The sequence below is a fragment of the Pezoporus wallicus genome, unplaced genomic scaffold, assembly GCF_028554395.1.
Source record: "Pezoporus wallicus isolate ANWC-B61680 ecotype Strahan unplaced genomic scaffold, APGP_CSIRO_Pwel_v1 contig_6999, whole genome shotgun sequence".
Classification (NCBI taxonomy): domain Eukaryota; kingdom Metazoa; phylum Chordata; class Aves; order Psittaciformes; family Psittacidae; genus Pezoporus; species Pezoporus wallicus.
This window is the reverse complement of record NW_026640180.1, coordinates 2634708-2660076: the sequence shown is the minus strand read 5'-3', so window position 1 is coordinate 2660076 and position 25369 is coordinate 2634708. Positions and strand designations below refer to the sequence as shown.

Below are 25369 nucleotides of genomic sequence, written 5' to 3'. Positions count from 1 at the left end.
CCATAAATTACGGTAGATGGCTATATTGCCTTATAACCAGTTTAGGCTTTCATTAAAGAACTAAAGCTACAATAAAAAAGCATTACACTTTATATTATGAAGTCTACCTTATAAGTAATGAACCTAACTTTAAACTAGTAATCAAATCCAGATCCTTCATACATTTCACAGCAAGTTCTTTTCTTTCTTGGTGGTTCAGTACTGGGTGGTACAAATCAGAGCTTCAGCCAAAATGAGATGGAGACCAGTAGGAAAATAAGACCCATGCCAGTCATTGATAACACGTGGGGCTTTAGCAGCAAAAGCCAGTCTACTGACCTTTGGATGGGTAACTGTGCTATACCAAAGGTCTAACATAGCACACACCAATTGCTCCATAGCTGCTATTTTATAAAAATAAAGCAAAACAAAAACAACAAAAAATGAAGGACTTTGGAGATCAGCTCTGGGTGCATTTCCCACATGAAAACATGTTGTAAATGCAGTGACATGGCCTCAGTAACAAAAAATAAACGTCAAATATGGTTGTTATGCTGATACCTCTAATTTCAGGAGATTAGCAAGACTACATAGCTTTGTTATATAATTTATGTTCTCCTTCCCACACTTAATGCTAATGCTTCCTTCTACAGCTTTGCATAAGCTGCTCTGATTTCTGCCATTCTTGAGTAGAAAATACCATTATCTACTTTTTTGACTATCTGTAAAAAATACTTCTGTCTAGGGGCCTGGCAGGACCAGGCATTGTTCATTCAATTCTCATTTTCAGAGCAGCAGCTTTGTTTTGTGCTTTAACTTTGTGCTTGTGTATGTGTAATGAACTCTAGCTACCTGGAATTCAAAAAACTCCCCTGCACTATGAAACACAAATCATCAGAAAATGTTACTGACCTTTAATAATGGCATCAAACCCTTCCAACTTACTGTTTCTGTCTAATATCAAAAATTGTCACTGTCTAGTACCCACAAATGACCTCCAAACCACCATCAATCTGCCAAGATAAGTGTTGGTGAAGCTAGGCCAATGACAGAGAATTTGCCAGATAATCATCCGATTTTTTTCTGATTGCATCACAGCACACAGCATAGTGTTATGAACAAAATTATCTACTTTAAAAAATATTTTTATAGTTTTAAAAGCATTTTTCTGTGTTTTGAAGAAAACTCAATTCACTTTTGAGTTGTTGAGATCATTGAAAAGTTACTCCATCCAGGTGACAGAGTGGACACCCACTGACAACACAGCAACACACACTACATACCGTGTTTTATTTATACTGGTACCCACACGACTGTTCATAAATCTGCTCAGTTTCATTTCATTTCTCTTCTCCTTCCCCCTCCTACCCTCCTTCCCCCCCTCCACTTCCAGGAAAATCCCTAATCACAGTAGATTAACAAAGTTTATTTTAAGTGAATGACAGACCCTCCCTGCCCTAAAACAGGCAAACCTAGGCTGAAGCAACACATAGGTAGATCGTTAACCGAATCTGAATGATTTACCTCCCAGGAGTTGCTGCAGCAATGTGTTCTGAAAGGCTGGAAGAGCAAACATTGCCAGAGAAGGACTCTGCTAGTGGCAAAAGAGTGGCTGCAGGTTCTGGTCTAGCACCATTTTCACTCCATTCACAACAATAAAACCAAAAGAGAGACACAGAGAAAAGAGATTTTTAATCCACATTGAAATACCGTGCTGAACAGGAGGGACTATGCATGTAAGTGTTAGTAATTTTTTTTTTTTTTTTTTTTTAAGAAAAAAGTGGATTTTGTAGCAATACACAAACAGGGGGTAAAATGATGCACAATACACTTAGGAAGTGTCACGGTTTTAATGAAGGTTAAGAAGTGTCCTGCTGCTTATAAACTCAGAAGGCCAAATAGTATTTGCCTTTAAAAATATGGAACATATATATATTTAGTATTGGGCTACATGATGGAAAAACTTCTAGGAAATAATGGAAAAGAAACAGACCAAAGTGCTAGTAGAATTCACTCCCCAAGTTATGCTTTTTGCTGCAACTTTTTTAGGGCGTTAGCTTTGTGGAGGTTAGACTATATATTTATTTTTTCATATCCTTCCTTTCAGTTGTGATAGAAAAATATATATATATAGAAAACATTGCCTTAAAGCCTTCTAATTGAAGAAAAGCACATCTCACTGTGATACACAAAAATAGAAGCAAACTACTAGATAGAGAGCAATCACAACCACAAGTTTTGAGCAGACTAGATTAGCCACAGGAGTAGGTGTTGCTGCCATGTATGTCCATGTATGTCCATGTATGTCCATGTATGTCCATGTATGTCCATGTATGTCCATGTATGTCCATGTATGTCCATGTATGTCCATGTATAAGAACGCAGAATTAAGTATCTTAATGACATATGGAATCTTAAGTGCTGAAAATCATTGAACAGACTTAGGAACGACCAGAGGACAGACCTCATAGGCGGTAAAGGTGTAGATGGAAACTCTGATACAGGTGGCCTCTCCAAAGGTAGCTATGGAGTTTTTATTCAGATTAATACAAGTATCCTGGACTCCTGCTCTATTAGGCAGATCTGCAGGTATGCTTTACAGTATCACAGTATGCTAGAGATTGGAAGGGACCTCGAAAGATCATCCAGTCCAATCCCCCTGCCGGAGCAGGAACACCTAGATAATGTTACACAGGAATGTGTCCAGGCGGGTTTTGAATGTCTCCAGGGAAGGAGACTCCACAACCTCCCTGGGCAGCCTGTTCCAGTGTTCCGTCACCCTCACTGAGAAGAAGTTTCTTCTCAAGTTTAAGTGGAACCTCTTGTGTTCCAGTTTGTACCCATTACCCCTTGTCCTATCATTGTTTGCCACTGAGTAGAGCCTGGCTCCACCCTCGTGACACTCCCCCTTTATATATTTATAGACACTAATAAGGTCACCCCTCAGTCTCCTCTTCTCCAAACTATAGAGACCCAGCTCCCTCAGTCTTTCCTCATAAGGGAGATGCTCCACTCCCCTAATCATCTTTGTTGCCCTTCGCTGGACTCTCTCCAGCAGCTCCCTGTCCTTCTTGAACTGAGGAATGCTTTAGAGATATTTATGTCATGGGGAGAAAAAAAGAAAAATACATCCTTTAAGACAGGTTGTTTCAGGACTGAACAAGAGTGGGACAAGTATTTTCCACTGGCTATGGATTAAATAAACTACAAATCTGGAAAATCCAGGCACATCTTCACCCAGGACAATGAACTGACTCAGCAGTTCAAGGCCAAATCCAAATCTGTACCTAGTTGCTCAAAAGGAAATGATTAGAAGTGAACATCTAATTCTGTGTCACCCTATTTCCAAGTATGTTTTAGAACTAATCAGTTATTTAAGCACATAGATAAACTTTACACAAAGGCTAGATTTTGCCTTTCTAAGCTTTAAGTAACTGGTTTAAAGAGTTGTAATTTACACATTTCAGTGAGGACTTTCTATTCCTATTTCCTGTCCTTCCAGCTCCTGTAAAGAAAAATCTGGTTTATCCACACAAAAAGTTGAAATATTATTAAATTGGGGTATTCGTCTCTAGATTACTGATGGAAGAGAAGTTTCTATGTCATTGCTTGTCATATTCATCCTTCTAGGTAATCCCTTAAATTTAAGCTTATTTATATTAAAACCTCTCAGAATGCTTTTTTTTTCAAAGATGAGATCTACGCTGGGAATTGGACATGAGCAAGGACATGTTAGCCACATGCAAATGGACACGCTTTCCATTGTTTTGGAAACAGTAATGAAGTCCAAAATTTAACATCAACAAGTGTTCTGCAATGGAGATATTAGGAGAAGAGATGATATCTTTAAAACCCTAAATTGAATTCTTCATTTCATATGTTCATAAAACATTTTTTGAACTAATGAGTTCTTGATATGAATTTATAGGCAACAAATAATTTTCCCACCTTTCTCACACTATTCATATCCTCAACAGCTAGGCTCTATGACTATCTATTTTTAAATCTGAACAGAACAGAGGCTTCTATACTTCAGATTCGTTCTATTTCTCACTAAAGCAATTCACCCTTCAAAGGGATAAGAGCTGGCGAGATAGACAGACATAATGGTAAGTTAAATAATAATGTGAAGATGTTTCTCATTACCTGGGGACATCTCCAAAATACAAAAACACTGGAAGGCCAAATCATTCTACCCTTATGAAGAAAACACTAGGGAGAGCCTAAGCAATAATCTCGCATAGTTTTCATTGTACTGATGTCCTCTAAAACGCCCATCTTCTGTTCCATTCATAAAAAAAAATTAAAACCAGCAAAACTATTTTAATACACTACTTCACCTTCCTACTTTAATAAGCAGTGTGCTATAAAATTATTATATTGTGAAGGGGGGCTATAAAGATGCTGGGGAGGGACTCTTCATTACGGACTGTAGTGATAGGACAAGGGGTAATGGGTTAAAACTTAGACAGGGGACACTTAGATTGGATATAAGGAGGAAATTCTTTCCTGTTAGGGTAGCGAGGCACTGGAATAGGTTGCCCAGGGAGGCTGTGAATGCTCCATCCCTGGTAGTGCTCAAGACCAGGTTGGACGGGGCCTTGGATGACATGGTTTAGTGTGAGGTGTCTCTGCCCATGGCAGGGGAGATGGAACTAGATAATCTTAAGGTCCTTTCCAACCCTAACTATTCTATGATTCTACATGTGCACTCAGAAATACACTTGCGTTTAGTAACAGTTCTCACTAACAAGCTGGGGGGGGGAGGGGAATAAATAATTGGCACTTCTCATTAAAACAGTCTTTAGTGAAATTATTGAAATTAATATTTTCCCCTACTGTCCCTAATTAGTTAACCCAAAAGGTGTGCAAAATGTGATACGCATTGGTCCATCATTACCAGTGCAAATCTAATTGTACTTTATGCTGTGCAGTGTTATGCATCCAGATCAGTGACTGTTAGTGTTAGATAACTTGGATATTACCTGAAGTCTCCATTTTCTGTTTGGCTTTTCCTAAGGATAAAATGACAAATATGATAACTACTACTGTACTGTATAGCAGTATAAACCATCTGAAAAGGAAACACAAGCTTTACATGCTTCCAAGGGTCTCCTATTTCACTGTTGTGCAATAAAAAAGTTTACCCCACCAGATCTGCAGAAGCATTTGCAATGGACATCAATTTGTTCACAGGACCAAGCGTGTAGGTCAGCTGCACATCAGAAAAGAGTGTAGGTCAGCTGCACAAACTACAAGCCATTGTAGTGGTTCTTATTAAGCAGTTAGGAAAGACTCAGCTTTTATATGTGCTTTACAATTGACTTCTGAGCTTTAAAACTTCTCTGATTCAATAAGCGCTGCAAAAGACTGAGTTTTACTAGGCAAATTTCTTGCTCCTGTAACCACCCAAAGGTCCTTCATTTGACTGACACCTACAAACGTGTCGATTTTGACAACACACAAACCCCATTCTACTACTGTGATATTTTTTTACAGTGCAGGTTGTTTCTACTACGCAGCAGGGATTTTAACTGTTTCTCTTAATAATATAATCTATGAAAGTGCAATGAAGTTACAGCTCCGTGCATGAGAGGAATATTCAAGGAGTCGGAGAGACTCAAAAGAAAAGCAGACAGATCTAAGATAAAAGCAACTTTTATTAAAATACTCTTCAAGCTTCAAAAAGCATAAATTAATGAATGTGTAGCTACTATAATACATTATTTTACAGGAGAACCATAGGGCCATGAAGCTTTTATAAACAAAAAAAAAGCCTATGAGCTTCACACTGTAATAAATAAATACTACCATCGTGTTCTGGTTAGAGGATGTTTTGAAGCTTTTACAGGTACACAGCAACATTCTGCTTAATTTTTTCTAAGTTTTCCACAATATGAACATATTACTAGTCTAAGCAGCAGAATCTTTATATTGAGCTCGCACTTGGATTTGCAACAGTGGATTTATTTATTTATTTGCTTAAAAGCAGCCCATCTTCTTGTTATACTTGGTAAAACATTTACAACCACTCTAAAATTGACCAGCTAAATGTCTAGTGAAATCCAAGATAATTATCCTGGTAGTCTGAAATAAGTGCATACAGTCTTTCTTCGTCTTCTTCCCCCAGACCCAAAATCAAAGTAATGCAATTTCTTATTCTTCTGTTCATAACTTTCTTCCTAACAACCTACAGTAACACAAACTCAGCAATGCAAATGACTCCTTCGAGGCAACAAAAGAACTGCAACAGCCACCTACCTAATCCCCTACGTTGGGAGATTGAGGCACCCAAGTTGTTCGGTTTTAAATGAGGTTTTTTTGTCAACTATTGATTATCACAAGAACATTTTAATCTCATTTCTTATACATCAGTAGGAAAGTGTTAGAAAAGTATAGAAAAGGACAGAATTTCTCTTGCAGTAAGGCTAATGAAATAAGATTTCTTTTTCTTTTTTTTTTCCTTTTTTGCAAAGCAGATGGAAAAAAAGGAAAGAAGGAAGTATTTGTGTTATGCTTTTGCAACTTGGGTAAAATCACTGGACATTAAGAACACGTGCTGAGACTTCATGGTGCCAGTCACGTAATTTTGTATATTTGGGACTAAAGACGTGGATGGGAACCTTTTCCCTGTGGAAAGAAGTGATAGAAGAAAAATAAGAAAGGAAGAAAGATTACCTTTAGCAGTTTCACAAGCGAGCATGCAATCTCCATGCACTAATCCTATCTGCACATTGCCTTCCTATCTGTCAAAAATCTGGATCCAGTGTTAAACAAAGTCAGCACAAAATCTCCCACTGACTAGATTTAGCCACTGGTTGGTCCTCATTTTGAACAACACATCCCAAAGCAAAGAGACAGCTGACCCTTATTTGCAGTCCAGAAGGATAATACTTTCCAGCTATGCGTTGCAATTTGATCCACACTGGCAAATCAAAAATGTCTGGTTAGATTTAGGAAAAAGAAAACACAATTGACAAGCTGACCTTGTACAGAAAACCAAATCAGTCCAAGCTTATGGAAAATCTCAAACTCCTGCACAAACACTACTACTGGACTGCAGCAACAGATTTTAAGAGATCTGTCTATGCAGAAAAAACTCTTGATTTTTACATGCTGAAGTAGAAGGCAAAAAAAGCAGCAATGCTTTAAAAACACCAGATGTCACACAAATGCACCAAACACTATCAGTTAAAAATCAAGACGTGCAAAGTATTAAAGTAATAAAAATGTAAAACATCAACTCACTTAGTCTTCTTCGAAGCTTCATGTTCTGGTTCCTTCACTGCAAGAAAACAGAAAGTTTTTACTTTCTAAAGCACTAATGGCACTGTACCACCATACACTGAGATCCTCCCCTGTGCCAATGTATTCACAACAGGAAATCACAAAAAGGCTTATTAGGACTCCTAGATTCTAACTACACCCCAATGGAAATGAGCTATGTGGGGGAAGCCCCTTTGCCAGCAGTATTGCTGAAAGGTGGCTCTGCTGGTCTCTGCCCTTTCTCTTGGCCCATTCTCCATGGTGGCATTGAGAAAGGCACGTTAAGAAGGGGAAGAGGAATGGAAGTTGGGAGGCACTTCTTTTGGACAAACAGCCAGTGCATTTATAACAGGTGATAATCCAAACGTCTGTTTGCAGCCAGGCTGTGACCCACCAAGGTAACTGTCCAAGTTCAGAATATTTATCACAGATGAATAATAATCTTTGCTTGGGAAGAGGTTATCATTGGCTTCTAGAGTAATTCTGCCAGGGAATCAGTAGTCGATTTAATCAAACCTGCCCCCAGGGAAGGGTTCCAATTTCCTCACTGCCTTCTTTATTGTAGCACTAGCTGTGAAAAGCAGAATGAAATAATCACCTCTACATGAACTGCTTCAATCTGAACATGACTGAGCTCAAGTCTCCTGATGGTACTCTTCTGATGGCTTTTACACAACATTACAGATCTTAGCCAATGAATTGTAACTGACAGCATAATATGAAATCGAAGTTTTATCATAAAATTATATGACTGGAAATGAATCACTTGTTCCAGTTGACAGTATATGTAATCAAACTATAGCATAAGCAGAGGATGAAAACATAACCTGGGAATAAACTGAGGAACTATGGATTTATGCTTCTGATTGACTAAAGCATTGCAGATCACACACCTTTGGTATGACTGTCAAATATTTTCTATGTGCCTGAAAATACCTTAACTTTTCTGGAGTATTAAATATGAACAGGACAGGCGGGAAAGAAACAACCAAAATTCTGCCTACTGAATGTATTATGAAAGAGGAAAAATGAAAGAAATGTGACTGAATCCTTTTACTAATTCCCACCCCCAGCTATTAAAAACATCTATCTGTCCAAAGCCATTAATTTTACTTGGCTTACACCAAACTACTCACTATGATCAGTGCCAGTGATTTGGGCAAGGATGCGGAAAGAGCGGGACTGGGTGGTGCCTGTCCGGGGATGCCAGTCTTCGGTGTCTTCAATCAGTCGCTTCTTGCTGGCATCGCTGTGGGTGGGTGTGTGGTAAAACTCTGTGTAGGTATCCACAATGTGCTTCCGCGGGGGACTGTGGCAAGGAGAGGAGAGAGCAATGAGTGAACAGCTTCAGAGACCACCTGAGTTGGTGCAGCTACGAAGACAGGCAGAACTGTGACTTCTCACAGCATTAAAAGGCAGCTTCTGTGTTTGGATGCAGATGTGCCGCAGTGAGCTTTACAGGCACACCTGAACATCAATTCAATTCTCTGAATCAAACACAGCTTTATAATTACTCTTACTGAACTGAAACATTTTCCCTTGTTTCACTGTCAGAACATCTGAAACAGTAAAAGAAGTTTTTATTATCAAGACATATACATGTTTAGATGTTTACCGTTTAGGTGGAGTTTTCCTTGGAGATGATAGAGTAAGACAGCAAGAAAAAGTTTTCCCAGCATAAACAGGAAAAGGAGAAAAAAAACAAAACACAAGAAATAATGTCAGAAACTTGAAACAGAAGTGCAGCTAATTATTCTATTGAATTAGTTTTGTGGGAAAGGGCACTGAAATTCAATAGAGATATTCTCATTCTACTACCAAAACTGCAGCACAGAATTCCCATACTTAAACTTGCATCAATTTCCTCACTGGTATGAGGGGAGAATCTCTTTTGGCAAAGCAGGGTAGTCTACTTATTTCAGATCAGGTGCCCTGTGACAAGTTCTCCCCTTGGCTCACAAAAGGCCAAGCACACACTGTGTGCAAGTTTTCTGCACTTGGCAAAGACTGGATGAGGCTCAGGCCATTTAGAAGAGTAGGAATGACATTTTGGAGCATAACGTGGAGATACTGATGTTCAATAACCTCTCTGGAAGTCAAAAAAGTGAGGGAATGCTTCATCTGGAAACTTCTCCCACAGCAACCTACATGCTAATATCAGTCCCTGCACCAGCAGACTTGCAAGAAGACAGGATTTGAATGCTTTGTTTTCAGTAACCAATGTAAAGAACATGTAATGGCACTGATCAATTTAGGAAAAGGGAACAGAAGATCCATACTATATGTATATTATTTCTAAATGCTACATTCGTTTATTCCAAAGCATTAATCTTTAAGACTCTCTAAATGCAGATCTACTATTGCATAATTTACAGGAGATCAATTGTGCAAAACTAGCTCCTTAGCCATAGTAATTTTAAATAACCCAACAAAACTTTAAAAGTTGCTTTCATTTTTGCCACTACTTCCCCACTTTACTCTTAATGTCCAAAGTATTTATGGTGAAGAAAGATGGAAAATATTAATGAGAATGATGTAAATTATTAATTGTCAAAAAGTAAGAATTAGGCCCACTCGATGAAATGCGTGAGTAAATGCTTAAGCTTAAAAGAATAATTAATACTGGAATTATTCTTTTGTATATAAAGAAAAGTATATTTCTTTATATTATGAAAGGTATCACACAAAATTATATTGAAAGATTTAATTTACTGACATATACTATCAGTGAAGTATGCATATATCAAAGTTACTAAAAGAGAGAGGTACAGAAAGAAGGACAGTGGTATTTCCAGGCTGGAGTACAAGAAGTACAGAGAAAACTGAAGAAAAGCATCAAACATTATTAAAAGCATTTAATAGCAAAAATAAAATGTGAACATTAAAGCAGTAATTAAAGGTGTGGAACTACATGGAAATGTAATTATTTACATGCAGTTGACTGCATTCTAGCAAATGCCACAGTGAAATAAGTAGTCTTTCACATTTTTTGAAAGTACTATTACAAACAAAATAGCCCGCTGACTCTCTGAGGATCCTACCGGTCCTTCTTTAAGACTCTACTAACAAGAGTGACTCGTTGAGGCCACAAGGTGGTGCCAAAGACAAAGGAAAAGTCAATGAGAAAAGGCTCTGCCTTAACTCGCCTTTCAGGCGAAGGGAGAAAAGACAAGCCAGTAAAACCTTCAATCATTTTTATCATCCCTAATACGTACAAATCACATACGGATGTATATGAATGTTACTTTTATTTTTGTTGTATAAATTCACTATCCCTTCATTCCATAGTCCTCACACCATAGTTGTTTTTATAGGTTACTTCACCATTAACTAGTTGTATTACCAACACCAATTAGCTGTAACTGCACCAAGAAATTATCAATACACACAAACACCACACAAAAATAATAAAAATGATAATAAGAATTTTTCAAAAGCTGCAAAATGTAACACACTGAGAAAAAAGCAAGATCACATCATGTCCAATGCAGACAAAATCATTTACTGCACTAAGAAGTTACAAAGAAGAGCTGAAGCTGTTGCGCAAAACTTAAATATGAAATTTAAGAGTTATAATTTTTCAAAACAACAATACATGCTGGTTATACCAACAGGAAAAATGACCATAATTCAACTTGAGTGCTGTCGATACTAACTTTATCATTGTTGTTATCTGCAAGGGAAAAAAAAAGTATTTGATGTGTTAACACATTCTTTGCTCCTTGAAATATTACAGGAGTTTCCAAATCCAAGATCTGGTAAGGCCATATACCAAGTAAGTCAAACTTAAAACCATCAAGAGAACCTACAAGGGAAAAAAAATCAGCCCAGCTGAGCTTAAACTGAGTGAAATCTGTCAACCTCTTACCTGTTCTAAGCAGCAGGCACTTTTTCATGCAAGAGTTGGCAAGAAGGTCTTGAATAAAGCATAATTGCATACAGCCTAATGAAGGCAAACTGCTTTCTTTCTAAGCCAGGACTAAACAAGGGAAACAAAACTTCCTTCCTCAGCCTGAAGTGAGGACAAATAGTTTATATCCTGAATACAGGTTGACGGAAGCCAGAAGGAAGAGGGGAAATTCTGAGTACAAGGTGCATGTCAGAAGAACTGTATTTGCTCAGCAGAGCTATGAACAAGATACAAACTTCCCCACACACGCACTTTTTCTCTTTTGAGAAAATTAATAATATAAAACACAGAAGCAAAATGGAATTTATTTCAGACTGCTCAATTATTCCAAACTTCAATGTTTCTGATATTTCATAAATGTCACTGATTCCATTTTAAACGGGGAGGGAGATAGACATCATTGTAGAAATGCGATTTTTTCCAAGTAAAATAAGTAGTGTAATGGCAGACCAATATAATCACTTTAGGGGTTATTGTTTTCTGCCTTAGTTTGACAAGCTCAAATACACTATCGCAAGAAAGATGGCAAAATAAAGTAGATTTTTACAGTTCTGAACGTTTTCAAACTTTCCCAAAGTAGATCTGGAAGGTTAGTGGCAAAATAGGGATTTCTTCACCTGTCAGCTGTGATACTCTTCAGCTGGTATTAGTCATCTCATAACCATAAGGTAGGGCACGAAACAGCTCTCATCCAGTCATTCTATCTTGACTGTCAAGTGCTTACTCCAGACTTCCAGCACTTCCCTCCAGGAGATTTAGTTTTACTGCTATTGTTCCTCTTTTTTCAGTGCTAATTACTGCTTTTAAATACTCATACAGTCATTTGATACAACAACATTCCTGGAAAGATAAAGAAATGGTTTGCCAAAGTGAATTCAACAAGTCGACCAGCATCAAGCAAGTCCTTGGGTTTTCCCAATTTCATCCCACTTCTATGCAGTGGTGTGGACTCCTGCCACCACCTGTTTAAGAAAGGGCTGGAAGTTACCATGGCAACAGCGCGATTATAAAATGCATATGGACTGCATTATACAAGTCCACATATGGAAAACATTCGTACCACAATATAAAGGGAATAGGTACCTAAAGAAGTTTCCCCTCCCATGAGACGCTCAACTGAAACTGCAATTTATGCTGTATTTCAGTTGATGTGGATGTTTACCTTTCTGTAGGGTTCTTTATATACTTCACCTACTGAGAGAATATCAGACAAGAGAAGCACTAAGCCTTTTCCTACAGCCACTTTCTTTTGAGGGATGGGAAACAGTAATGACAGCTTTTAGGTTTTATGCCCAGGTTTTACATTCTCAAGATTGAAGAGAAACCTATAGTTCCCCTCCAGCCCTTTTTATTACTTAATCTGCTTGACACTGCTGCTGGGCACAGAGGCCAACTGGCATGGGACCACTCCTGCCCAGCCTCCTCCTCTCCCCACAGCACAGCAGCCACTGGGAACCAGTCCCTAAGGCACTACAGTTCCCAAGCCCTGCCCAAGAATTTCTGGGAGAGCCCAAGGTGTCCCCTGCCAAAAGCATGATGCTGAAACAGGGTGGCACTGCATGTCTGAGTGCACAGGATTGCCACTGGGCTCAGTTTAATCTACTAATCTTTGTTTACTTGTCTAGATGCTACACACTATACTGTGTAAGCCTTTCATGCAGCCTTACAGTCCCTTAAATGTTAGGTCTCCACTATCGCTTTAACATAAACAATTATTTGAATATGAAAGTTACTAAAATTTTAAAACTATATTTCTTTTTTAGGATAAAGGCACTATTTAGAGTTGAAATATTACAATGCTACAAAAAATCTGCCTAAACCTGCTGGCTTCCTTGAATGCACCTTAAAAATTTCTCACGTTCTCGCATATTTGTGCGGAGAAGTGACGTGACATCTGTCCCTCTGCCTCCCTTCTGGGACCTCTCTCCACTGGTCCTGCTGGGTCCTTTCAGAGTATCTCATTCCTGGCCATCACAGCACCTACTGACAGACGACGACTCTTGCATTTTTGTGTGCCTGCTGCTTTTAGTCACTGTATCAAGAGTCAAAATGCACAGTGAGATACAGACATTGAAATTAACACTGGGCTTGTTGTAAGGTCCAGAACACACAGTGATACAACCCATTATATAAAGCATTTTGTGGTCCCGATTCAATTTAGCTGTGACACTCTGTAAACTGGTATGTCACTCCGGAGAAAAACCACCACTTTTACCCCTCAAAGCATCCCTTTTAAAACACAAGTCCTTCCCTCAGAGATTCGCGTCTGAGGACAAAGCGACTCCTCCTCCAAGCTGTGTTTGACTTAGCCCTTAAACAAGCCCAGCTTTTTTCCTGTGAGGAAAGACCCTCACAGCAAAAAGAAATCCCACCTACCCATTTTGCTGTTTACTCTCCCCCTGGTTTTCTCTGAATCCTCGTCGTTGCCCCTCGGCTACATCCTGGGTGCCGTCGCCAGCAGAGGCGCTCGGGCCGGCATTGTGCGTGGCAGGCTGCCGTGGGACATTAACTGCAGGTTTAGCAGCGCTCAGCACCGGTGAGCACTGCTCAGCATTAGGCTTGGAATTAACATGCAGTCCGGGCACAGCGAACGGGGCTGGGGCAGCAGCTGCCTGGGCCGGGGTGAAGGCGGAGGATGGTGATGGGATGGAGGTGATTTTGGAAGAGGTTACGGCTCCAAATGGCCTCGGTGTCTTATTGTAAGCCACACTTGCCGTGGGAGTGACTTTGGGTGCAACAGCAGAGGCAATGGGCACAGGCTTAACTACTTCTTTAGGTTCTCCCTATGCAAGATGAAAAACAAAAAAGAAACACACAAAACCACGCCAAACACATGCACATTCCTCAGCAGGCATATTGACTGCTCTCATGGGAGAAAACCCACCTAGCCTGAAACCAAGAAGCACAGAAGCAAGCTTTACTGAGACTGCAGCCATGAATTGTATGGAAGAAAACAAGCCATGCGTTTAGGAAAGGGAATGATCCAAGCATGCACAGTCAATATGCAGTCCCATGATGATAACTCTTCTCATCCAAAACAGACACCCCACAAATCAAATTCAAGAGGAACTGAAGAACCACTCCACTGTAAAAACCATCGGGTAAACTCATGCGGAAAAAATTAGCAGCTTTTTATAAAATCCACATTCTACTTCCCAAACCCAACCTGAGATATGTACGTTCCCCATAAACAAACATGGGTGTGTGTACACACACACTACGTATTTATCTGTTCATACGGCCCTTAAGAGTGGAACCAGAGCCCCAGAGCTCACTTATTAGTGGGCCAGTGCTTCAAGACTCAGCGAGCCTCTCCAGTTGCACTCCCTCAATGGACCTCAATGTCTTCATATACCCCTGTCAGATCAAAACATGCAAAAAAACGCACTTTTTTTTCTGGGAGCTATGGTTTACCATGGTGGTTCCCAAACTGGCCTTTCAAATCACAGTCAGCAATGCAAGAGTATACTATAAATTATTTATGTCCGCTGGACAAGATTTTCATGTACAGGCCATTTGTAAGCAATTTCAGGTTTGCAAACAGCCTTCTTATCCAAAAGGTGGATTTGCTTGAGAACAAAACATTAGAAGCACAAATAATTCCCCAGGGTTTTAAGCAAAGTGAGGGAAACTGTTCTTTCAAACCCTAATATTTAGATAAGCTTTCTCCAAACACAAAAGAAGATTTCAGTCCTCACTGAAAAATCCCCAGCCAAACAAAAAAAATCCCCTCCCCCCAAAAAAGCAAAAAAAAAAAAGCAAAAACACCCCCAAAAAAACTAACCAAAACCAAACCCAAACAAACAAACAAAAAAACCACAACACCAAAAAAAAACAAACAAACAAAAAAACAGCAAAACCCATCCCTAAAAAAACCTACTAACGTTTCTCCCTTAAGGATAAAGGAAGAACTTGAACAATATCTTTTTCTTTTCTTCTTTTTCAATAATCATCTGTCAGGTCTTTTAATTACGTCTTTCCTTTTTTGGGGGGTGGGCAGGGATCACTCAGATTCAAATGCTGCAATGCTTTTAATGGAAGACATGGAAATCAAGCATGTTATATTGAAAGGAAAGTTTGAATGACTGATTATCAAGAACAGGGCGTGACAGATGGGTAACAGTACCACATGCTGCATTTCTTGGTTGTGCTATACATACCTTTGGTACCTGAACAATGTCGGGTTTTTGCACAGAAGACACTCTGTAACAGAAAAAAACATACGTATAAGTGTAAAAACATACATATAAGTTCTTTAATGTTTAAGCATTTCTCTCTTCCAAATCATCCTGTCATCACAGATATATAAAACATCACATTTTGTTTCCTCTAAAGGAAACAGAAGTATTCAAGTAAAACCTACAACATTGTTGTTAATATGAGGAAAAGGCAAAACCAAACTGAATTAATTTATCCAGATACAGTGTTAGGAACACTAGCATCTATCGTCAAGTAATATTTTATTTATAAATTCATAATACCTCATCACCAGTTAGAAGACTAATTTGCTTATTGTTTTCCTTTTTTTTCGTAAGATGCTATGTCATGTAACTCAAAAGCTCTAGTCAAGTAAATTGCATTTTAAACAGTGCATAACCTTTATTCAGGCTTATATCAGATGGCTTCATTTTAGAACAACAACAAAAATCCTTCTGAAGGACTTAGGAAATTAAATAACACAGAAAGTTTTTGCACAGTCTTTGGCCTTCAAGGGTAAGGTTAATGTCACTTGAACTCCACAGTACACAACAAAAAAATTTCTTCCAAACAATAGGTGCATTGAAACTACTATGGGGTGGTGGGAAGGAAAGGAAGTATCACAATGGAAAGGATTAATATGATAAAGAATTGACAGATTCTGTTATACCTGAAGTGAACTGACAAAATGTTACTGATAAAGGCATCTCACTTGATAGTTGGGTTGGGTTTGGTTTTTTTTCAGATTTGCATACACTTATATGCAAAAATACATACATACACAAAATTAAACACAAAATAAATAAATCAACCAGCAAAAAACCTGACACACTGACATTTTCTGCAAATATTGCTGCTGATACACTTGAATCTTTTCATGCTCTTTTGGTAGAAAATCGCCTTCTTGCCACATTTCAAAACATTTCTGGCCATATTTGGTAACTGCTCATAAGAGCTGGCATCCTTAATGATCCAAGAACCAGAAATCATCCTGCATGAACAACTACAGCTTCCGACAAGTCTTCTAAAAAGGGTTCTGAAGAACTGAAGCTGGAATCCCAGTTCCAGAAGATAAACTGCCAGGGAAACAAACATGTTTGTTTAATTGGAGATCAGCTAACATGTTACAATTTAAAACACCTCTATTGTATAAACCTATCAGCTTTCCTATTTCCACCAGAAAAACACAGAGAGCTCAGATTCCAAAAACAGCAATCGTGTTGCAGGGTCAGTAGCTAATTTACAAAAAGGAAGATACATTAAAAACTACACGCTATATTTTGAGGAAAAGGAAAAAAAAAATCCACCATGAGAAGATCAGCTTCTTCACTTTGCCTTCACCAGTTTTGCATTGCTGCTGACACACATTATGTCCACATCAACAGTGAGGGGGTTTTGTCTGCACTGAGGAACAGGTCTGTTCTCCCCTTTCCCACAGGGTATGCAGCCTATATGAAGGCTGACCTCCAGCCCTCCAAAGCACGAGGGTGCATCATTAATCACTCCTAATTGCAGAGTTGTCAATTTGCAGCAACAAAAGCAAGCAAGAAGAAGAAAGTGCCAATACATACGGAAACTTTTCTTTCAAGTTAGAAGGAAACATGCATCTCGCTCCATATTTTAAGACATGTTTTTTAATACAATAACTTGGAACATTCTGTGTATTTATTAAGCTGATCTAAGAGTAAGAAGTAGAAAGGCATTCATTATTCAAGTCAATGACCATATTTCATGCTTGAGGAAAAAAAAAACCTCTTTGCTTAATGCTGGACCTTGAAGTTTTAGTTTCATAAAAGGAACATACTTAAATATTATTTTGTTTTTACAAAATCAAATTTGAGTTTGCAATGGATGAAATTGCTCTGCATGCATCAATACAGCACTGAGAAAAATATATTTCAAACCACTATGTCCAGATGATCTGGAGACATACTCTTCAAAATTCATCTTCAGAAGTATCACACAAAGAGAAGAGTGGGAAAAAAGAGGTTGAAATGCTCCCAATGTTCTTTTAACACTGGAGTCAGAGAACGTAACGTTACTTTATTTCCCCTAAATACTTGAAACAAGGACATTAATTTGTGTGTTCCAGACATACTTCAAACAGTTTAATTTGGCTTTCTTGACTTCAGATCATAATCAGACTGAAATCTGTGATTTATCCTGTATCATATAAAGAAAATGCTCACCCAGCAAACTGAGCCACCAAGTTCTGAATGTGAAAAGTGCATCGCTGTTAGACAAGACAGTACAAAAGGAAATGCTCACTTCAAGCTCCAGAGCAAAACACACCCAACAGTCATTAAAGAAAATACTTCCTTCAGGGCTATTTCCCTTAAGGTTTTGATAGATACTATCAAATTGCATAGGAAAAAAAAATAATTAAACTGCATAATCTTGCATATTTTCTTAGCTGTTAGCACATTGCTTGTCATCTAGCAATTAAACATATTAGGATTTCATGCTGGCTTGGTCACACTGAATGTATAATAACTGATGACAAAGGCATTCACAATGAGATGACACACTTGCTCCGTTACTACTTACTAAAAAAAAGCAGGATATTTTCTGAATGATTTAAAACTAACAGTTCAGTATATTAGTTTATGCACTATTTTCAACTGCATACAAACAAAGCAAAGACATAAATGCTCTGTGTAAATGCTTATTATAAACAACTTATACAAAAGACCTTGACAAATGGTTACAGTTTCAAGCTTCATATGAATTATTATAGACAAAAATAAAAGCAGCAGCCAACACTTACTGAAGGCCTAACACTGAAAATGAAAGTGCATGAAGTTTTTGCACAGGCTTCTACATCAAAGTCATTTATTCTTTTTTGAGGAAAAAAAGTGCTATATTTAGCCTGTGTAAACAGTTCATTTTGACCAAATGTGATCAAATTTGCTCTGTAAACATACCACAAGCCATTCCTCTCCAATGAATGCTTTTCATGACATTTAATGCAATTCAAAACATTCCAACATCCAGCACAGCCTTATTAGGAAAATGAATTGGTCTGCTCTTCACTGGAAGCAATATGCCCAGCAAAAACTATTCATTCTTTAAATTCCCCTTTTATTCATTCCAAGTATTTCACCCATATTAAAAAAATAAAAAAAGTACACAAGAAACTGAACAGAATTGCTCAGACTCTGGTGTAAGATACAACAAAAAGCTGCAAGACCTTCACAGAAACCTTCAGGTTGGAAAAGATCATCAAGTCCAACCCTAAACCTTTGGCTTTGGCAGCAGAATCTATGCCCTCAAAAACCATTGGTTAGATTTTCCTTCCCAAAACTTGATCTTTTAGTGATTTTGCCATTGTAGCCTACAGTTCTGTTTGTTTGCTTCATTTTTTTTCTAGAGAGCAGTGAGTTGTCAGGGGAGAAAGCTAAATGAAACTGCTTTTCATAAATTAGCCAACTCCTGGAAATAAGATGACAAGCAGAAAACGTTTAACATATATAACAAGCCATGACTTTCACCAGGGGTTATCTGAACAAAAACAAGTGCAGATGTAATTTAAAGCCCAGAAAAAAAACCCCAATCCAAATACTTCTTTTTTTTTCCTTAGACCCAAAGGCCCTTCTCTGTCACACATGTAATTCATTTCTTACCAACCTTGCTCTGGCTCAACAGAAAAGCAAAACAGAAAAGTGAAAACATTCTTCAGCTTGCTTCTTGTTGCAGCTTACACAGCATTAGAAATGACTGCTTTACATACGGTAATATAACATACAACTACATTTCCCACAGTTTTATAGAAACATACACATTGCCCCAGGCAACACCAGTCAGTAAATCAGCACTTCAGCAATCTTGCCAGGACAAGCACCTATGGCCTTGAGACTGCAAACTTCTGCCAATGCAAGGCAAAGCAGAGGCAGCAAAATTATCATTAAGTACTGCTCAGTAAGAGCTGGAATCTGTTGCAGTCACTGCAAAAATGAGATGACTTTTTCTTTTGCCTTAAGAAACACAGCAGTATTTTCAAATCAATACTCCAGTCATCATGCTTGCTAACATCCAAGCAAATGACTGTCAACATTTTATTTATTAAGTCATTCTCTTTCTTCTAGTTTACTATGGTAGTTTTCATTTAGCTGAACATACCAAATTATGACAAATATGGGAAAGTTAATTACAATCAAACAATGCAGACATCAGCACTGACTGCCGCCTGAAGGAACCAAATAGCAACTTCAAATCAGTGATACAGCAGAGAAGACGGGATGCATAATTGTATCTCAGATACCATACATCTCCAGGAGTCTTGGTACAAGCATCCTATGCTGCAAACTAATTCTTACATAAAAAAAAAAAAAACATTCTCTCTCTCTTACCCTACAAAACACATACCGTAAACTTGCGATAATTCAAACATTAAAATGCAAACAGTGCAAGGCACACTTGTCTCAGCATTAACCAAATATTGAAGAGAGTTTCTGTAGATGCTCTATTTCTATGTGACATTTCAGAAAAGGATCTCTTCAGTCAGATGAGCCACTTAAACCATTTTATAACTTTTGGGTTTGATGCTCTTTGATGAGGTATGTTTAATGAAGTATGCCCAGAACATCGGGATTTATTTCTGGACAGAATAATACCTCGAGATAATACTTCACACCTTCATTATATTTAGCCTGGGAGTATTAGCTCATGAATCACCTTCAACAAATTCTACATTCTCAATAATTTTCAAGAGGGAGAACCAACTTCATGTGCATGTCGGCATTTTACCATTGTTATATGTACTGTTGTTATACGCTATATAACACCTTTACATCCTCGTACTCCCCAGCACACCAGATTATGATAAAGCACTACATCAGGTAAAAGCAAGAAAAACTATGTTCTTGCTCACTGACTATTTGATATTTAGCCAAATCAAACTTATGCCCCCCTCTTAAATTTAAATAAGGCTCAGGATTTCACCATTATGTGTTAAAATAAACATTGCTGACATTTTAGGAGAGAAACAAGCTGCCCTCTGCTTTGGTATTTCTACCCACAAAGGATTAGTTGTTTTCAAGACCACCCAAAGGCCACTGCTCATAGTCTCATTCCTGTGGTCTGTGGCAACTTTACCAAATGCATTTGTAAAGAGAGTTTAAGTGCAGGCAGATAATATTTTATTCTATTAAAACAAAACCAAAAAACAAATAAAAAGCTAAGGAAAAAATAATGGGAGAATTCATCTCACCTTCTGATTGCCAGACTTTTTAAAACATGCTTCTTACTCCCATGAGGAAGAAGGCTTAGAAACCTGGAGAGCCCATGCATATGGCCAGCACTGGACATGGGGAGCAACTCAGTCTGTACTCTACCCATGACTCCCCTGATCAGAGCCTAAACAGGTGAAGCACTCCAAGTACGGCCAGTGCCTTGCAATGCTGTATGGCTGCCAGTTGTCCTAGAAAAGTTAAAAAGCAGCCTATATACAAATGGTAGCTCGGTATGTCTATATGATCAAGTTTGGCAAGCAGGAATCCCACCTCGCCAATCCTTGGTTACTCACAAGCCACAGGAAAAATAACGGCTTGTATGCAAGCGCTCCTTTACATTACTTTCAGTGATGGAGGTTGTTTTCATCAGTTATAACCTGAATGTTTTCATTGATAAAAGTTTTCCTAAAGCTGTCTTGCTACATAACAGTATCTGCTTAACTGTTATGTGCAAGAAACAAGACAAAACAGCTATACCCAGGCTTTTAATAAAGTGAAATTTATACATTTGGTATTCTTTAGAAGTGCTTACTAGATACTAATTCTAACACAGCAAGCTACCTTATAAAAATTGTCAGCTTAATAAAAAGCAGAAGCCTAAATGACTTTTGGACTTAGTCCTTCAAAGGCAACTTCATATTTTCAGTCTGTCATCAAATCTAGGCAATAATTTAGGAGATTGAAAACTGACCACTAATTTTCTTTTTTTCCAGTGCTTTCCACAATGTTTACATTAGAATCACAGAATGGTCTGGGTTGGAAGAGATCTTAAAGATCATCCAGTTCCAGCACTACTGCCATGGGCAGGAACACCTTCCACTAGACCAGGCTGCTCAAAGCCCCATCCAACCTGGCCTTAAGCACTTCCAGAGATTACCTCCTTTATTTAAAACACAGCACAAATAAGCTTAAAAGTGCAGTCATATCTATTTTAACTGGGATTGCATGACACAGTTCCCCAGTCCCAAACATATCCTTATTATGGATTTTTACCTCCTTCCCCCTTAAGCACGTGCTTATGAACAAGTGTTTGTACAACTCTTTTTCTCTCAAATAAAGAATCTGGCCATTTAGAGAGATGTTAGATTATTACATTTTATGTCTTACAGGAGCTAAGCATATCCCTCCTCCCTGAAGCAGCTCACCTATCCATGGCTACATGAAAAAATGGGAAATGTAGTTAACCAAATAAGACAAGAACTGTTTCTGAGGTGTCAGGCAACAATACCAAAGAAGACCCATGTCCCTCACTAGGTCACTAGGATGGGGGGAAGTGGTGTCACCCATACAGAGCCCAGAAGCACTACGTAGGCAGTTCTGGCCAAATCCCAGCTGCTTTCTCACACTTCCCACTTCTTCATGACTTAATGATGATATGGGAACAGTATGAGCAACCTAAGACTATAACTTCTGAATTTCCACCTGCGGCATTCAGAGCTGCACATCATCTCAACTATGTGGACTTGTAGAGAACCTGCTGCAACTGCATGACTGTCATGAAAATTGCTGAGCTCGGAGATGGTCCAGAAAAGCCAGAGGTCACCAATAAAGAAGCATGATGCTACCTGCATCTAAAAGGATGAATTCCATTGGTTTTCATAGGATATGCTGTGGTTTTAATTCTTCTTTTTAAGGTCAGGAACACTATTAAGCATTTGTCTAACTCCCAAGTATGACCCACCACCAAATGAGCAAGTTTTCTTTCCCATTTGGCTCCTCAGACACCGCTTTCCTCCCTCCCCACACCACCCCAGTAGTGAGGAATGAACATCTGCCCTCGAAGTGCATGAGCCCAGGGCCTGACTGGCAAACTACCACCAGGACAACCACAGGCATTTCCACTGCAGGGATACTGCAGCCAGCACATACCTGCACCAGTCTTCACTGCAGCAGAAATGTTTAGAGGGGTGGCCCCCAGGCTGTCCCCAAAGGGGACACTACCACAGGTGGTGGTGGCTGTGAACAGCAGAGCTGAAGCACTATAAACCATTTTACTAAATTATTACAGGATCCATTTAATGAACACGCACTTGCCAGAAGAAGTTAACTTTTCTACTACAGGTCCTCACTTTTGTTGACCTTTATCATTTCCCTGTATTGTTTATATGCTTGTGTATTTAAGTTCACTGTCTTAGCAGCACGTATAGCAGGTCTAATGTGCTGAGAAGAGTTAGAACTGTCTCGAAACCGCTGTCTACTATAGCTTTGGATATCTAACAACTTCAATTTGAAAAAAGTCTTAGAAGAAAACCTCCAACTATTGCATCTAGAAGACCTCAAGTTAGCCTGGCCAACAGGCCTCACCACACCTTTAAGGGGAAGCCATCAAAAGAGCAGCTGCCAGAGTACAAGCTCCAACTGGAAGTCATTTTGTTTCCTGCAAAAGCTAAGCATGAAAAACTCAAAAAGCAGCAGTGATCTCAAATAGTTAATTCCTGTAGTCAACAAATCAGACAAGGAACCAATTTACTGGAAATGCTAACACTGATTAAGTAAAGGTGCATAAAGCAGAGCACTGTAATTCTGTCCCTTGCAACAATGGTGAAAGAAGAGACACATTAATAAGCCCATCTGACTCAGCCTGATCCAGCTGATCCAGAGTTTCCCCTTCCCACAGTCTAGCTTTAGAAAAAGTAGCTTTTATCCTTCTGGGCTTAAATACTTAGGGAATAACATTCACAGCACGCTCACAGCATATGAAGCAATTAACTGCTTTTCTGGGCAACTAATCACTGATGCAAAACAGACGCAAAACATCTGATGGTCACAAAACCTGTTGAGATTTTTCACAATGCTGCAAACATGACTTCAGCTGTAATGCAAGACTCGAGTAAGTGAGCAATGTTTGACAGGCACAATGTGTGTTTTTATTACCTCATGGGGTTTTGTGGTTCTGTGCCACAGACATGACTTTCTACTGACAATACCCTGGAATTTCTCAAAAGCAGTATTTTTTTTGCAAAACTGGGTGGAAAAAAAAGAGCCCAGAAACAGTGCAGCTGTGCAATTCAGCTATTAATAGATGTCTAACTCTGCCACTACCATTTACCTTTCTATTAGGTGATGTAACAGATACCTATCTAGGTAAACTTGCTTAGTAATGGCTCTCAACTTGTATTTATCCTTGTTTCAGACCTGTATTCCTGAAAACCTGCGTGCTTTTCCCAGCATTACCAAACATCCCATTTTTCTCATGCTGTTACGCTTTCATGATAGTACCGCTATCTTTCAGTAAGACCTTTATTTTCCAAACAGCCAAACATTAATATAGTTTCATCCCACTCTTTACTAGAGGAAAAGGTAGCAAAAGCCTTATCGACGCATCAGGGACACTACAATTTTGATTCTCAACAGCTGAGAGATATCTTGCATGGCAGAGGACAGGTTTTATTTACAGCATGTCTCTTTTTTCTTGTGAGTTGATGCTTAGGAACAGTTTATCTAACACCACCAGTCAGTTCACCCATTTACCTTAGGTTTTTTTCTAGTCTTTACAACGCACATTCACAGAGGTGCAAAATTAACTATCTGAAATCAAGAAGACAGTTACCTGTATAAGTACTAAATATACTATTTAGCTAGTTTAAGCTATCTTGGAACTATTTTCAGCATATGAAGGGCAGAGTTCACATTTAAACTGTGTAAACTTCTTTTAATCCATTTAGAGATAACTGTCCCTTGACAGATCATCACATATCCTTTTATAACTGAGGAATGCCTGCAAGTTAGCATCATAAACCATGCACCTCGGAGAGACGTGTTTGTCAAAGGAAAGCAACAGGTGCAGGGCACATTGTGTATTTGAAAAACAAAAGTGTAAATAGAGAAAAGTAACATCACTTGCGGCACCCAAACAACCAGATGAGTGTTTACAAAGGGAAAAATGACACAGATTACACAGTGGACTGAAGTATGATGGGCTTGGGCATCACTAAGTCAGGTAAACTGCGTGTACATTACCAGATTTTGAGCCATAGGGAACCCATAGATGAGAGAACCCATTCTTAATACTGGGATAACAGAAGCAATATTAAGTCAACTTTCAAAAGATTTTAAATAAATGCCATTAGACATGTCACTCAATCCAGATTATGTATCAAATACACACCCCACACACCCCCCCCCCCCCATCTTCTGGGAAAGGGGACAAAAGTTTCACTCTCAAATATATTCACACACTACTCAAGTTCACAGGTAAGAACAGTCATAAACTAAGAAATGTTTCAACTTTCCTGAGTGCAAGCTTTTCCATTTATCTAGACTTGGCCGGCAGCGCAGAAAGCACCACCGCTCACGCATGACTACCGAGCGACTGCCAAATCCCAAGGCTACTTTCAGGTTCTGGGAAGTAAATCAACAGGGCTTTAGAAACTATTTGATCAGAAAACTTTTGGACCTGGGTCAAACTGCTATTCTTCAAGTTCGCTGTCCTTCTGGCAGTCTTAGGAAATTACTGAGTTCAATGGACACTTGACTTCACACTAGCATTGCAGACTCAAAAGCAGCAGCCAGAAAGTTTTGCTTAATATTTGCAAGGGGTTATAATTGTCTTGCTTTTCTGGTTATCTTCCTATTAACACTTACCTTCACGTAACTACGGGGGAGGGGGGGGGGGGGGGGGGGGGATAAATTTATCAGTGTTTCAAATCACTACAAACAGTACAGTCATGACTGCCTCAAGGAGATTTTAATCAGGCTGTTTGTAAATTAATAACACAGTCAAATCAGATCTGTGCTGCTGTATTCCTCTGGAAATTACGGCGCACATGAAGCACATGAGGCTTCC

The 25369-nt window shown here is 38.8% G+C and overlaps 1 protein-coding gene and 1 long non-coding RNA gene across 11 annotated transcripts in view; one reads left to right on the top strand and one right to left on the bottom strand.

Annotated features, from left to right (window-relative positions):
* Nucleotides 1-25369, bottom strand: part of PDLIM5 (PDZ and LIM domain 5) — a 127324-nt gene that overhangs the window by 40890 nt on the left and 61065 nt on the right. For 5 of the 10 annotated variants that reach the window (XM_057417985.1, XM_057417984.1, XM_057417983.1 and 2 more), the window contains exons 4-9: nucleotides 15316-15358; nucleotides 13532-13938; nucleotides 8382-8554; nucleotides 7228-7264; nucleotides 4965-4994; nucleotides 1504-1620 (exon numbers count right to left, since the gene is read on the bottom strand). In XM_057417985.1, the coding sequence (XP_057273968.1) occupies nucleotides 1504-1620; nucleotides 4965-4994; nucleotides 7228-7264; nucleotides 8382-8554; nucleotides 13532-13938; nucleotides 15316-15358 (807 nt within the window). Of the gene's footprint in view, nucleotides 1-1503; nucleotides 1621-4964; nucleotides 4995-5621; nucleotides 6610-7227; nucleotides 7265-8381; nucleotides 8555-13531; nucleotides 13939-15315; nucleotides 15359-25369 lie in introns of those variants that run through there. The other 5 variants (XM_057417988.1, XM_057417991.1, XM_057417992.1 and 2 more) reach the window with 5 other exon arrangements.
* On the top strand, nucleotides 2354-3105 carry LOC130603893 (uncharacterized). The gene is made up of 2 exons (XR_008973315.1): nucleotides 2354-2568; nucleotides 3061-3105. It is a non-coding gene; the product is annotated as an uncharacterized LOC130603893 (long non-coding RNA).